This window comes from Macrotis lagotis, chromosome 1, assembly GCF_037893015.1.
Source record: "Macrotis lagotis isolate mMagLag1 chromosome 1, bilby.v1.9.chrom.fasta, whole genome shotgun sequence".
Taxonomy (NCBI): domain Eukaryota; kingdom Metazoa; phylum Chordata; class Mammalia; order Peramelemorphia; family Peramelidae; genus Macrotis; species Macrotis lagotis.
In genome coordinates this window covers 546,231,478-546,244,166 of record NC_133658.1, presented here as the reverse complement: position 1 = coordinate 546,244,166, position 12,689 = coordinate 546,231,478, and the positions used below count along the sequence as shown (strand labels likewise).

The window sequence follows — 12,689 nt, the reverse complement described above, 5'->3', positions numbered from 1 at the left end:
CCATTGTCTTATTTTGACATTTTTGCATTCTCATGTGAGGATCAAATTAATTACATCTATCAAATTAAAAGATGGAATTAATTACATGTTTTAATCAATTTGTTCTAATAATTAATGGTATCTTGTTTTTAGTTATGGAAAAAGTATAGGAATGCTAAAAGAACTTCTAAATAATAAGTTATTTTACAAGTATTAGTCATCAAAGTAAATCATTATTATTATTTTATCTATAGTTCCTAAAACCAAGGAATATAATAAGCATTGTGTTATTTATAGATTTACAATAATGCACATTCTCATAATAATGAACTGTTGCTCATGTATATCATGCAATGAGACTATTCTACTGTATTGACTGGAAATTGAACCTTGGAGTTAGGAAGATCTGTGTTCTTATCCTGAATCTTACAGATATTTATTATGACTCTTCAAGACATTAAACATCCCATTTCCCTTGCAACTCTCAGACTATGATGTCTTGATCTGAGTCAATAGGGAGTGTTCCTAGAGTGATCCATCCTAATGGTGTCATAAGGCATCCAATAATAAAAGCAGGTCTGAGTGGGATCTTAAAAGTTATTTAGTCCAGCCTCTTCATTTTTACAGATGAAATGGAGCTCCAGCTCTAGCTCCAACAATAATAATATGTAATAAATTGATCAATTTCTCAAAAATTTGCTCAATATGTTTACATAAATTCAAAAGTAGTAGAAGTTTATTTTCTCAAGTTTATGCAAACAGTATATAATGCATATCTCTTGGTCCTTTAAAAACTCAGTGAAATTAGCAGCCTCCTTTAAGGTACCAAGAAATTGGAGGAGGAGAAACAGAAACGGAGGGAAGGAACTTAGAAGAAATATGAATTGTTGATAGCTTCTAAATATTCTACCTTGTTTGCTCTTCTTTTTAACTTTCTCCTGCTTTTGAATGCAATTCAGAAACCTGTTACACTTCCATTTAAAGTAGTGATGGATAATGGTATTTACTTAGCAGATCACCTGCTTTCTTTGTTTTCCCTAGTCCTCATTGAAACAAAAATATTGGGTTCTACAAGTTAAAATACTGCATTACTTGCAATGCATGTAACAAGAGAGATTCAATCATCTTTCTTTAAAGTTTATATGCCATTCATTACCGAAATTTTGTCATGTTGTTTTCTCTCCAGGATTGTATAAGCATCTGTTCAAAAAGATCACTGAGTGTGGGCTCTCCAGTACAGTTAAATGATCTTTAGCTTCTTGCACTGGCTTCACCTTCTTACTTGCTATGCTTTGAGTTTCAAAGATACAAGAACCCTACCTTTTGATGAGCTTAGTTTATTAATGATAGCATAAGTTTCTTTCTTTTCACTTGCCACCCTTTTTTGTTCTTGTGCAAATAAAATCTTTCCATAGATATGCATGTTGACTTCAGATCATACCTGAGGCTGTAAAATAAGTTCAGAAGAACTGAAAATTCTACTTTTCTTTGTCTTTTTCTTGCAGCTCCTAAAGAGATACTTCCTATTACCCCCAAATCAACAACTCCCCCAGACCCAGAAGCATTACAACTAACTCCCGGTAAATTTAACCTCAGAAATGCATGGATGGGGGCGAAAGTGGTAAAAATATAAGATCAGCAAGGATGGTCAATGGTATCCATTTCAATGTTTCTTTTTCTCCTAGAGAGAAAGGATACCCTCATTAGCTTCATCTCTAACTTCAGCAAAGTACACAAAGCAAATTAGTGAGGGTAGATTCCCAATAATTACATGTATAACCATATCTTATTTCTTCTGGATAATATTAATTTCCTAGTTTGGACAAAAACACTATTAAAATGTCCAAAGGGAAAAAATATGTCAAAATGGTTTGTAATAAAAATGAAAAACTCTATTAGGAAAAGAATAAAATTACATAGATTATATTTTCTTTAAAAAAAAAACCCTAAAAGAAAATACCTTCAGCTATTGCTGTTTTAAAAAGTAGCAAGAAGCTTTTAGTAATGTTTAAGAAATTTAATAAACCCAAAATGTTGTTGAGCTAATCCTTCATGGATTGAGGTGATTCTTTTCTGAATTTGGTGCCAACTGAACAGTTTGTCCCTACCTCCATGTTATACTATATTTCATTGATATTGGCCTAGGCTTACATTTTTATGATCAGTGGCTATCTACAAACAAACCATCTGGTTATACATTTTGGAAAGTATAATTTACTTTTAGCTTTTCAGAGACTAGGCAGAAAACCCCTTGTTAGAATACCCTAAACTATGCCAACTTTGATAGCAAGAATTTCTTATAAATTCATATTTGAAAGTCATTCAGTTAATGAAGTATATAGTTCATATTTCTCTTGTAGAAAAATTTAAGAATAATAGAGTATGAAAAAAAGAATAATAAGTTATAAGGAAAACATTCACAAATGAATATTTTGTCTTTCTTGATACTTCCCTAAGGAATTCATGGGGTATTTTTTAAATAGAAGACTATGTTCACAATTAGATGTGCCTAAGCCAGGAAATATAGTCTATTCTCTGGTTGTAAACTCTTTGTAGAGAAATCTTTGAAATAAAAAAAAATGATTCATTGGAAGTAACAAAATCAAAACAGATTAAGAAATTGATACATTATCTTGCTGTCTTGCATGAACCTCCACCATCCAACAGAAAGATGGAGATTAAATAATAGATGATGACATTTTCAGTCATTTCCCTCAGGGAACTTTCCTTTTATATGAATTGTACACTCCAAGAGCTGTAGGGAATATGAATGATTATCGGAATATTGATGTTATCAAAGGAGAACAAGGGAAATCATCTTACTTTTCTTGGGTTTTCTGAGAATGTCTGAAATAATCAGTGATTCACTTTACTGAGTGAGTTACTCCACATCAGTGGAGTAACACTCTTAATTTAACAGGAAATCTCATTTCCCAATGATTATACTGTTCAATATTTTCTTTGGTTTTGCTTATTTTTGTTATAGCTCAGGAATCTGCTAGTATTGAATCTTCACCAGTATCACCTTCCCCACTGTCACCAACAACAATAGGTAATGGAATTTCTTTTAGTGATTGGTTGCATTTTATGTTCTTTTCAGAATTCTTCTTTGCTAAGATATAAAAATATCTCTCCTCATTTTCCTTTATGTTCATTTTCATACCCATTAATGATCAATATGTTGCTAAGATTGTCAAATCTGTTCTCAAGACCTTTTATCCTCCTTTCCTCTCAACATCTTCTAACACCATAGGGGCCCATCCAGACCTGCCTTAAAATGTGTTTTTGCTTTCATAAATCCTATATTGCCTTTGCTTTATACATGAGGACAAAATTAGAATGAATTTAAGTCCTTTGTTTATTGCTCTAATCTGGTTATTATCTCCAGCAGAGTGCCATGGTTTCCCTGAAATATTTGAGTACAACTCATCTTTGAATCTTGATTGTCTCCATTCTTGAAGCTTCTAGTTACTATGTCAGATTGTTTATTTCCCCTAAAAGGAAAATGCATAAATTAATATTTCTAAAATATAGGTCACCAAGGCAGGAAAAATCTGTGTCCATGTAAACTTATGGGGATGTTATAATAGCACTGACTTTAATTTATAGCTATTATGTTTCATTTATGGTTAGGTAGCTGATTTATAGAATAATTGGAAGCAAGATTAAGTGAAATGAAGATGGAAAGTGAAAGTCCTATAGAGAGAGGTGTTGCATGAGCAGTCTAACTTCTCCCCTTTTTTTTCGAAAAGATGAATACGGAAGATATAAATACAAAAATAGAGAAGTCCCTAACCTTGAGGAATATAGAATCATATATGTGGAAGCAATATTTGAAGTAATCTGGTTCAGTCATCTACCCAAAGCAAGAATCCCTGTCAGATGCTCTACCACCATCTGTTTGAATTGTTTTTTTTTTGTTTTTTTTTTTTTTTGTGATAGCATGCTCATCTATTTTTGAAGCAATTCTGTTCATGGACAAAACAAGCTGTCAGAAGATGCTTCCTTACATTCCCTAAAATTTCCATCTATCAAATATAGTTGTGTGCATTGGAGCAATTCAGAACAATGTTTCACAGAACATTTTTAAAGATAGTTATTATAGCCACACTGTCACTTTTTCTTTGAGATGAATATACCCAATTCTTCACCAATTTTTCTTGTGTCTAGACTTATAGTTCCTTCAGCTTCCTAGTAATATCTCATCTAAGCACACATTTATCAACACTTCATTAAAACATGCCACTCCCCCACAGTATATAGTCCTCCAAATTGTGGTATGGTCAGAGAAGAGAGTACAGTATAACTATTACCTCTCTTTTATCTGAACACTATTCTTCTAAGATCTTATTGATTTTTAAGTACTCATTACATTATTGACTCACTAAGTTTGCTGTTGAACAATAGTGTCAGATCTTTTACACATTAACTTCCTCTTTAACTGCTTTCTCTAAATGTATAATTGATTTTTAAAAACTGAAAATATAAAGTTTTCTCCAGTATACAAATGGATTGTTATTTCCTTCTATGGTGACATTCCCTTCAACCATGAAAGTCACAATTAATCCATGCCTGTTCATCCTATCAAACTTTCAACAGTCACCTTCCCTGAGTTTCCCACAGGGATTCTACTCAAAGTGCCTCCTTCATATTCTGTTCATAAAGGGAGGATCCCAGTGTAGCATGTATGTTGTCCTTGGTTTCAGGGATTCATAAATTTGAACCTAGAAAAGATCTTTAAGGCTATTGATCATAACTCTTTAATTTTTCAGATGGGAAACTATCATTTTTTCAAAGTATCGCTCATAGAGATTAAAGCCCAAATACTCTTATTCCAAATTCAAAGCTTTTTCTACTGTACCATTCCATCTCTTTCAACAGTTGTCTGTCTTGCACAGAGATGACCCATCATTTTTTTCATTGCGAACTTCTCTATTGACTTCCTTTAATATTATTTTTGTTTACAATGTCTTATAATCCTCTTACAACCACTATTGTTAAATTCCATCTCATTTTTTCAATCTATTGTTCTAACCTATCTTTTACAGGATATCATCTCTCAGCTATCTGAAAACTCTTTAATGATTGTAACACGGATTCATTATTCCTTCCATCTCATTGCCAGAAAAAACTCTTATTTTTTCCCTCTCTTTTAAAAGTTGGATCAACCAACATTTCAGATAAAAATATTAATTGCTTTCAAATAAAATTTGAAGTTGTATATTAGGGTACTTTTGGTTTAAGGTTCAAAAAAAGTAATAAAAAATGTTTCCTCCAAAACTGAGTTCCAAACAGAATGTGGTCTTATATTACTAAAAGTGTCATATAACCTTTCTTGTGTAACTTTAAACATATCACTTTGAAATTCTTTTTGCTTCCATTTTATCTACACTCAGTTTTGTTTTTCCTTTAATGACTGAAAAAGTTACTGATCTGTCTCTTTTTCCTATGAGAAAAACCAATCACTCATCTAGAAAGATCCTATTTCAGTGATTAAAAAACAACCAAACAAGTTGAGATATTTCCACAATAAGTAAAAGGAAAATTTAAATATTCCTCTAAGATATAGGTAGCCTTGGCAAGTTTCCTGAATTTTGGCAGTAACCAGGTTTTGTTGTTTTTTTGTTTTGTTTTGTTTTGTTTAGCTCCACCAAAAACAAAACTACCTGGTCGGCGGCGTTTAAAAACCACACCTAGTCCCAAAGCACCCTACACCAAACCTGGTAAATGTGTTATTAGTGTTTTAGCAAAATGGTTGTCATGCTAAAGAGAGTGATCCAATGATTTAGACTTCAATTTCAGTATATTTACAATTATAACTGTTCTTTGTACTGATTAAGCACTCATAGTGATAACCAATGACAGCATTCCTTGAATATACCTAAGGCATTTTTTTATATCTCTTATCCAAGACTAATATTCATGATAAAGGTATAGGTCAGCTAAGAAATTTGATGCATGTCTATTAACAAGTAAATGAGAGAAGGAAATTATGAAAAGGTGGAATTGTTTGCTTGGAAATGAAAAGAAAATTGCCTGTGTACCCATTTTCCCTTTACCTTGAAAGTATTGAACTTGGTGTTCAGAGGTTCTCTTTCCTGAAGGTCATGAAGAAGCTTCTTATAGGAGAAAAAAAAAAGAAAGAACTTGAATAAAATATGGTTATTGATTATTTGTGTAAAAGCAAATGACTAATTTTAAGAAAATATCTTTCCCATAATTCTTTTTTCTTCAGTATTGCGGTTTTTGTTTTATTTTGTTTTGTTTACTCCTGTCATACAGTCCTGGAATCTGTTACACTAGCAACTGAAACAACAAAGACTACAATAGGTAATTCTATTCTGCTGATATTGATTCTGTGGATGGCCATATCCTTTTTTTTCTTTTCATCCCTTCAGGCAAATCCATAGGCTTTTGCTACTTCATGCGTTTGTCAAGCAGCAACTTTTCTCACAATATAATTTTTTGCTTCCTTTAGAGACTTTCTCATCTTCATCTGGAGAAAGTTATCTTCAAAAAAAATCATATTATGATAAATTTAAGGAATCCGTACATTTATTATCATCACTAACATATCATGCATCTCTTATCATATGCATCTTAGCTTTGACAAAGCCTTTCTAATATTAAATTTCAAGTAAGGTCAGAGTTTCCTGACAATTCTGACAAATTATTTTTATTGAAGTATTGTGAATTCCAATGAGTTGTTCTTCTCACTGACTTATTCCCTTTCCTTGCATAAAATTCTATGTTTTTCATCTATGAGTTTCTGAGGAATAGTATTCCTCCACTTTCCTAAATCTTAATCCTCAATAATGAGTCAAATAAAGATTATTTTGGACTTAGTAACATGAGATCCCAAACTGAAATTGGGAGGGAGGTACATATTGATCTCACATTATTATCATTTTTCTTTTATTATTTTCCAGCATTTGCAAAAAAGATGTGCCATAACTGCAGTTTTCCTAAATAACTAAGTAACCAGTCATATATAATAAAAATATCTTTAGATATTTATTCTAGATGATCTAAATTACTAAATATTACATCCTTATTTTTCAGTTTTTTTATCATTATGTTAAAAAACTGAACAAGAAAACTTGAACTTGTATACTTTGATATTCTTCACATTATTTATAGATAAAAAAATCATTCCGTGTCTTTTGTTATTTCTGGATTCAATTTTATTTTAGAATATTCTTAAAATATTTTCCTTCAGGGAGAAGCTGAAAATGTAAATGCCCAATTAGTAGAACAAAAATTAGTTGAGTCTATCACTGTTGTGAATTTATATCAATATTCATTGAATTTATAGATTTTAAAAAATATCTATAGCTATTATAGATTTATAGAATATTTTTGCTCTGATGCATGAGTGCCATGAAGGAGTGTTTTAATGTAGCTTTAATTTGAATTTTCTCAGTTGTATTTTAGAACTCTACTTGTTTTCATTTCAACACTATCAAAATAAGCAAAGGTCACACCTATTCCAAATGTGCCAGAGATTAAATCTGGTTAACATGTTTTTCCATGCCTTAATTCACAAGTAGGAAGGAGAACTATAAGTAAATTTAATTTTAAAATCCCATCCTGTGATTATTACACTAACCTCAGTGCTATTTTTTTTCTTTAGCTTCCAAAACACCCAGGTCCAAAACTAAAGGTCGTAAGGCTAAAACCACACCAAGTCCATCTACAACACAGTCCATATCTGGTAAACTTCATTTCCGATGCTTTTGTTCAAGACATCTTGATCTCTGGAAACCACTGAAAACACTTAGGTGTTTCCTAATTTGAACAGTGGATGTGTGCAGCCATTTGCTATGATTTTGATCAATATCTTTTTTTAAGTTCCTATACTGATTTGATATCTTATTTTTTTTTTGCAAGGCAAATGGGGTTAAATGGCTTGCCCAAGGGCACACCCCCAGGTAATTATTAAGTGTCTGAGACCAGATTTGAATCCAGGTACTCCTGACTCCAAGGCCGGTGCTTTATCCACTATGCCACCTAGCTGCCCCATCTATACTGATTTGACAAATGCTTGTTGTCAAATATGTATTAAAGAGTAGGAAACAACTTTTAAACTCTGGAGTGCCTATTTTCTATATTATGTATCTTAGAAAGTACGGTATTTGGGGGGAAAATGTCAGACGATTGTTCTACACATGCCATGCATACCTTTTTCATAATGTGATCTAGCATTAAGGAATCTCTTTGATTTTTATTAAATCTAGTGGATAGCTTAGTTGGTGGGGGTGGAGGATGGAAGGGGAAGAAGAGTAAATAGGCATGTTTCTATCTTCCTTAAAAGTGATAGGTATCCCTTCTGTTATTCAAAATAAGTCATTTTAATAGTGGTTGCTATTTATGAATCAGATTTAAGTTCAATGGTGTTTGAAGGAATTTTTATTCAGGAAAAGACAAGTAATATATAATTTTCTCAGAATAGAGACTTGTAATAAACAAGTCTCCATTGGGGAAGTTTCTCATAAAAAGTGAAGACAAAGATTTTAATTTTCTATGAGTGGAATCTTGTAATAAGATACCTGTAACATAATGGTTTTTCAAGGAAGTTCATGAGGAACTATAGAATTAGTTTCCAGTTCATCCATTACCTAGAAGACAGAATAAATTCTAATTAATTTTAAATTAAAATAAAATTTAAATTAATGATAAATTTATTTATAAATAAATAAATCCAACTTTATTTTATTCTGTTGATTCAAATAAAATCAAGACTATAAGATGCCCTGTAAACCAGGAAGGGTTATACAATGTGAGTTCTCAATATTTAGAAGTCCATTTAGAGTATTCTTTCAGGTTTTAATAACACATGTCAGTTTATTTTTATATTTTTATTTATGATGCAGCATATGAACCTGTTACACACAGGACAGACTCATCGATGACAACTCTGGGTAATAGTAGATTTATGTCCCCTTAATTGATATTTCCTTTGACTGTTCCTTTTAATCTTTGTTGGTGGGGGTCGTAGATTTTCTTTCTTCTTCCTGCCATCTTCCATTCATCTCCTAAAATTGTGTATTTCCCACCCTTTACTAAAGGCACTTCATCAAATTATGCATCCTGACACATCTTCTATATAACTCACCACACCTCTGTATTTTCCTTTAGTTTATGCATGTTTTTGGTGATTTTTTTTCAGTTGGTAAAGTCTTGGGATGTCAAGGATACCAACCTTTTTTGTATCAGACTTATTGAGTGCTTAGTTTTTTTAAACATATCAGTGATTTTTACATGTATATGTGTGTGTGTGTGTGTTACCAGTAGATGAGAGGGGTGATAAGCATATTTATTTAAGGACGTCATCTTAAATGTGCTTATAGAAATGCTGGGTAAGGTTCCCAAGAGATCAAATATATCTGGTAATTTCTGAAGCTGTGATACACATTTCTCTCCACTGTTCCCTACTTCTCCTTTGATCCTCTTCTGCTTTTCAAATGTGTCTGTACATCTGTCAATAAAATTTCTTCAAAGATTGAGTTTGAGACATTAATTATGTTTTCTTTCTTTGGAATTTTCCATCAGAAATATATCATGAATTTTTTTGTCACAGAGTTTTCTTTGACTATCTCTTTCACAATAATTTTGTCTTAGCAAAAAATATGTTCAATAAATTTTCCAGGCACCAGATATCATGTTCTGTTCCTCTCACACTGAGTACTAAGTTACTTATTATATAAATGCTAGAAAGACTTTTGGGGTTAAATTATATTTTAATTATCTTAAGTTTAATTTTCTAGGTTTAAGAAAGAAGAGAAAGTTAAACAAAAATCACATTGGTGCCAGTTGTTCATTGATCCAGTTGTTAATTTCCACCAAAATTTTTGAGCATAAGATAGATATTTGACAGTTTCTTATTTGCCTAATCTGAAAAAAACCATGGATCTTGAGACAATTCTCTTAAAGATCTGTCTCTTAATTGAAGAACTATTTCATGGAGATGAACAAATTTATATAGTATCATTGTTTTAGAATTGTTAATTATCTTTTAATGTATACTTGATCTTAGAACTTAAAATTTTTAACATCAGTCTTACTTGCAGAAACTACAAATGTTTCACTTTAAAACAATAACTTTCCAAATTTCTTGTACATCTAAAAAATACATAATTTTAATAAAATTCTGCATTCAACCTCAGTGGTCAATATTCAATATTCAATAGATATTTATTAAATGCATACTGTGTGGTTAGTATTAGCACCATGCAAAGAAATATATATGACATTAACATAATCTCCAGGAGATTTTAATTTAGGTAGGAAGATAAGACATATGCATCTGAAATGGTTAGGTAACTGTAAGCTATTCCTTTCCTCGATTGCCATAATGACCTAGATGCCCTTCTTTCTTTAGCTTCACAGTTGGACAAATCACCACCATATACAGGTTCCCAACTTAAAACAACCCTAAGTCCAGATGTGCCTGAGATCAAACCTGGTAAATGAATGCTTTGCTATTTATGTCATTACAGAACTAAGGGGAGATGTTGTTCTGTGTTGAAATCCTGAATTTAATATATACTATCTGTGTGACTCTCAGCAAATCACTTAGCTTCTCAGTGTCCAATGCGACTAAGATCCTAAGTTGCAGAGCAGGTGCTGGTTCTAACCATGGGTAGAGGAAAAGTCTTATCAGGAGTTCCCTATAGCAATGAAATCACATGTCCTATTAAAAAGTATTGAGTAAGATCAATATGTAGAATATGGTATATATGGTATATGGCTTCTTTTTCTCCATTTTAAAAACTTCATAGTGAATTATTAAGAGTCATAGGAAAAGTGATAAGAAAAAACATCTCAGAAAAGGAAAATATATTAATGAAGAGAAACCAGTTGAGAAAGAATCCTTCAGCTTTAAGGGAGAGATGAAACTTCCCAGTTCAGACAAGATTATCAGAAAAAGCAAATGGCACCTGAAAACATTATCTAGTTTGATAAAATATCTTGCAAATATTTTTTCCATAATGGTTTTTTAACAACTTAAGGTAGGTCTTATTTTAGGACAGGTAAATCAAGTGAACATATTTTAAAAGGAAGGAAGGTTTCTGGACTACAACGAAATCCATTCTTTGACTTAGCTTCTCAGGTTTAATTAAAAAGAATCACTTGACCTATTTTACATTAGACATGTTAGGTGCCCTTTAACTATACTAAGGAAAATGTTAAGGCAATTTTCCAGTTTTTATGATACTCATGTTTTTGGTTTTCTTTTGTTTTTTCCTTGTTACTGGGGAAAGTCATGGAATCTGCAACATTCAAAACTGATACCATGGTAACAACAATAGGTAAAACATGAATGAATGTATATCATGGCTCTTCTCTTTCATCTCTGCAATCATTTTTCATAGGTCTTGTTTCCCCACCCCACTTTTATGTTGGTTTTGCATCATAAGAGTATTTCTTGGTAATGATAACTGATAATTAAAGGAAGATTATTCATATAAATTGCATGACATAGCTAGAAATTTCTCTTCATCATCCTGCTATAACATATATCTTGTCTTAACATCATCACTATTTACTTGAATAAATTGGAATTTGGGGCTCTTTTATGGAACATAACAGGATAATCATGCATCATTTGTTCTGATCACAAATGAATTCTCTTCATCTTAGCATCCTTTCTTTTTTTCTTTTCTTTTTTTTTTTTTTTGACATTTTGGTTCGTAGTATCCCTGTGATAAATGTGATAAATATGTCTGGAAACAGTTCATCAAACTCTAGAGGGTGCAATTTTGATGAATGGTATTGACTTTGCTCCTGAATTAAGCATTCATTCAAAAGACTCCAATGACCAATGAGTTCAAATATAAAGTAAAAGCAATTCAATGGAAAATCAGGTTTCTGTGATTTGTCAAAAACATCTATATCTATTTGTTCTTATTGCAGCCCCAGGACCAAGGACAGTTATAACTCATTCTTCAACAACATTAGGTAATTGTAAATTGTAAGCCTTTCTAATTAGTTTTGTATGCTGATTCTACTCATTCCTGCATACCTGATAGGATGCCTTTTTTCCCAAGAGATTGCCTTGATCTTTTTTGTTCCCATAAAACTTCATCTTCTCCAAGAGGCATTTTAAAATGATTATTGGTAAGGAAGATTTAATATATCTGTTATTTAAAAAGAACCTGCTACAATCATATATGGAAGTCATCTTTATTCTCAGGTACATAGTTAAAACTAACATTCAGATTAAATCATCAAAAGTTTGTCTGTCTGGGACAAAAAAAAATGCTTCCTAAAACTGAGGTCCAAATGAATTTAGTCAATTAGCCTCTTTTTAAAAAATTGTGATGCTATACATTTTCAATGAATAGGCATAAATTCTTTCCAATAATAATTGCTAATTTTTAGATAGAGTTTTAAGTATTTTACAAATATTATCTTTTTTTGATCCTCACAATAATCTTGAGAGGTAGAGGCTCTTATTTTTATTTTTCAGATAAGGAAACTGAGACAAATAGAGATTGAGCGACTTGCTAGGGTTAGTAACTTAGTAAATGCCTGAGATTGGATTTGAACAAAAACCTTCCCAAATCCAAATCAAATATTCTAATCACTATGCCTTTCCCTTAACTGCCTCTGCTTAAATGTTTTACCTACCTTGCTTTCATTATTGAGTTCAGTTTTGTATTTCCAACAAGTGGCCTTGAAAGTGAGGTTTTTTTGTGTTCAACTTG

The 12,689-nt window shown here is 31.7% G+C and overlaps 1 protein-coding gene across 11 annotated transcripts in view; it reads left to right on the top strand.

Annotated features, from left to right (window-relative positions):
- ABI3BP (ABI family member 3 binding protein) overlaps nt 1-12,689 on the top strand; it is a 278,236-nt gene that overhangs the window by 173,813 nt on the left and 91,734 nt on the right. For 8 of the 11 annotated variants that reach the window (XM_074214344.1, XM_074214346.1, XM_074214342.1 and 5 more), the window contains exons 19-27: nt 1,485-1,559; nt 2,966-3,031; nt 5,625-5,702; nt 6,262-6,309; nt 7,613-7,693; nt 8,853-8,900; nt 10,361-10,444; nt 11,244-11,291; nt 11,896-11,940. In XM_074214344.1, coding sequence (XP_074070445.1) covers nt 1,485-1,559; nt 2,966-3,031; nt 5,625-5,702; nt 6,262-6,309; nt 7,613-7,693; nt 8,853-8,900; nt 10,361-10,444; nt 11,244-11,291; nt 11,896-11,940 — 573 coding nt within the window. The remainder of the gene's footprint in view (nt 1-1,484; nt 1,560-2,965; nt 3,032-5,624; nt 5,703-6,261; nt 6,310-7,612; nt 7,694-8,852; nt 8,901-10,360; nt 10,445-11,243; nt 11,292-11,895; nt 11,941-12,689) is intronic. The other 3 variants (XM_074214338.1, XM_074214345.1, XM_074214347.1) reach the window with 3 other exon arrangements.